We start from the raw sequence: 2,971 nt of genomic DNA, 5'->3' as shown, positions 1-2,971 counted from the left end.
ATAATATATAATAATAATAANAATANACACACACACACACACACACACACACACACACACACACACACACACACACACACACACACAAGTTTCTTTATATTACAGGTATTCGTACACTTTTATTGGAATCCGAAGAACATGAATGCCCAGATTGCAATGAGAAAGATGTCTCCCCAGAAACTCTCATACCAAATCGATTTTTACGTAATGCAGTAATGAATTTTAAAAATGAAACTGGTTATGCCAAAAGACAAACGTATCGGCCTCCTGCTCAAAATGCTGGACAAACCACTACATCAACAGATCAGTCGAAAATTGAAATACAGCAAGTTGCAAGTCATGTATCTTCTCAGGCTAAAACTGTTCAATCACCCATTGCTCCTAATGCACCATCGCAAGAATCTGTAGAACTGTTATCCACTAATCTTGAATCTCCGCAACACTTATCAACCAACCTCTCTGGTTCACAGCCATCAATCAGTAAGTGTTTTTGGTTAACTGATATTATCAGTTTGATGTATGTATATTTAAAATAATAATAAATAGATCCACACTCTGTAATACAGTAATAGTATTTATACTATATATATAGGGTTGTACGCGTTATCTCAAAAAGTAACGTGTTACCGTTATCGTTTTTTGAAAAAAGTAACTCGTTACCAATTTTAAAAAGTAACGCGTTACTATTATCGTTACTTGAAAAGAAACGATTCGTTCCTTTTTAATTACTTTTTATCGTAATTATTTACAATAATCTCTCCCCCCCCCCCTCCATCTCAAATCTTAATAAAAATATACTTATTCGATGTGTTTTCATTCAAAAACGAAAGAAACGGCAAAAACGCGGCGGCCTTGTGAATCAAGTTATTAAGCGTTAAAGTTGGAGACTTTAGAAATGAAGATATCTATCATCCAGATTCAATACAGCTCTACATTGTTAGAAATGTTCTTAAATTTTATTAACTTTTAAATTATACAATTTGAATTTAATTTCATGACATTACATTAAATTTAATGTATTTACAACTAAAAAGTATATTTGTATATACATGTATATAAAATTTATTTTTCATAAATTTAATGTACATGTTCATTTCATTTAAGTAACTACTGTAATTTAATTTTCAGTTAAATCATTCATTACTTTTAATTTCCACAAGCTTTTTGTTTATAACCACAAGCTTCATTTACACATAAAAAAAATATTTACATTTCTAACAGTGTATGTATATGTTCTGCACTAATTACACAAATTCACTGCTTTAAAAACACAAATTCAATACTTCAAAACACAAATTTACTGCTTTAAAAACACAAATACTCTGCTAAAGAATTTATGTGCTTAAAATAGTGAATTTGTGTTTTGAAGTAGTAAAATTGTGTTTTTGCATAGTGCTATATTGAATCAAGATGACTGATATCTTAATCTCCAACTTTAACGCTTATTAACTCTTTCATTCATTGCCGCATTTTTTTATCAGATTCTTTCTCGTTTTGAGTGAAAACACATCGAATAAGTATTGTATTTTAATTAAAATTTGAAGTGGGGGGGGGGAGGTATTTTAAATAATTACCTTTTTTTTTAATAATGCTAAACTAAATTAATAGATTTTAAAATTACATTAGCTAATAATTAATTTAATATTAAATGTAAAATAAATATTCAAATTTGAAAGTCTTTACTAACTAGTTTGCATATAGAGCAAGTTTTTCTCTATGTTAAACTTATCTATAGTTTTATTAATTCTTTATTTTCCTAATATCGTTATTTTAATGTACTCATTTTTATAAGCATTTAGATTAAACATAATATATAGATTAAACATTGTTTTTAAATGTTAATGTTCCCTGGAAATAAATCGGTGAAATCAATAAACCTATTTCAGTATAATTCATAATGAAATGGGTCAATTGAGATTTTCAGTGATTTTCAGCGATTTCAGCGATTTATTTCAAGATTACTATTATCTGTATTCAATATTTATTGTCCATAAATTACCAAAAATTTACAGTATATACATAAATGTAATGTGAATTATATATTTTCAATAAATAACAAGAAGAAATACAAGCCAGATTTTTATTTTTATTTCAAATTCTTAGAACATAACTTCGACCTCATTATTATATAAAATAATACAACAATAATACAACAATAATACAACAATATAAGTAATTTTTGATTGAACTGGTTTCAATTTTAACTCTGATCGCATTTGCTTCTTGTGAATTAATTTGACTCATTGTTTCAACTACTAGTTTATATTCTTGTTAAACATTTGCATTTGAGAATGTGTGCTGATACATTTTTTTATTGAATGATTCAACATAATTTAAATAATTTTATCCATATGGACTAATTGCGACCAATATAATGAAAGAATGTAATTGAGAATATTAGACTGAAAGCATTATTGCGATAGAAGATAGATTTGAAGGAATACTATCAACACTACGTAACTATAATCTGTAGAAATTGTATTTAATCGTTTTATTAATTTTGTTAAATTTGCGTTCTCTAACATGTATACAGGATGACCTAATAATAAGATGAAACGTACGTTCTAAGAATTTGAAGTACATAAAAATCTGGCTTGTAGCCCCTTTTTGTTATTTATTGTTTATTATTATTGAGCCATTATAGGAATTATTATTTTTATTATATATTTTCAATATTGGCGGTGTCTATTAGAACACTGTATAAAATATTAAATATTTTTTAAGAAATTAAGAATAAATTATAAAATAAGAAAATAATAAGGGAACTAAAGTGACGGTAAAAGTAACGGCTAAATTCGTTACCGTTACTATAAAAATGTAACGACAGTACTGAAAAAAGTAATGAAAACGGTAACAGCGTTACAAGTAATGCATTACTCCAATCCTACACACACACACACACACACACACACACACACACACACACACACACACACACACACACACATATATATATATATATATATAAGTA

At 27.3% G+C, this 2,971-nt stretch overlaps 1 protein-coding gene across 1 annotated transcript in view; it reads left to right on the top strand.

The window, feature by feature from the left end:
* The window catches only part of LOC105622359 (E3 ubiquitin-protein ligase RBBP6), a 40,569-nt gene that overhangs the window by 10,737 nt on the left and 26,861 nt on the right, over positions 1–2,971 (top strand). The window contains 1 exon segment of the mRNA XM_012203786.1: positions 106–480. Coding sequence (XP_012059176.1) covers positions 106–480 — 375 coding nt within the window.

This window comes from Atta cephalotes (genome assembly GCF_000143395.1).
Source record: "Atta cephalotes unplaced genomic scaffold scaffold00002, whole genome shotgun sequence".
NCBI lineage: Eukaryota > Metazoa > Arthropoda > Insecta > Hymenoptera > Formicidae > Atta > Atta cephalotes.
This window is presented reverse-complemented; position numbering and strand designations above follow the sequence as displayed.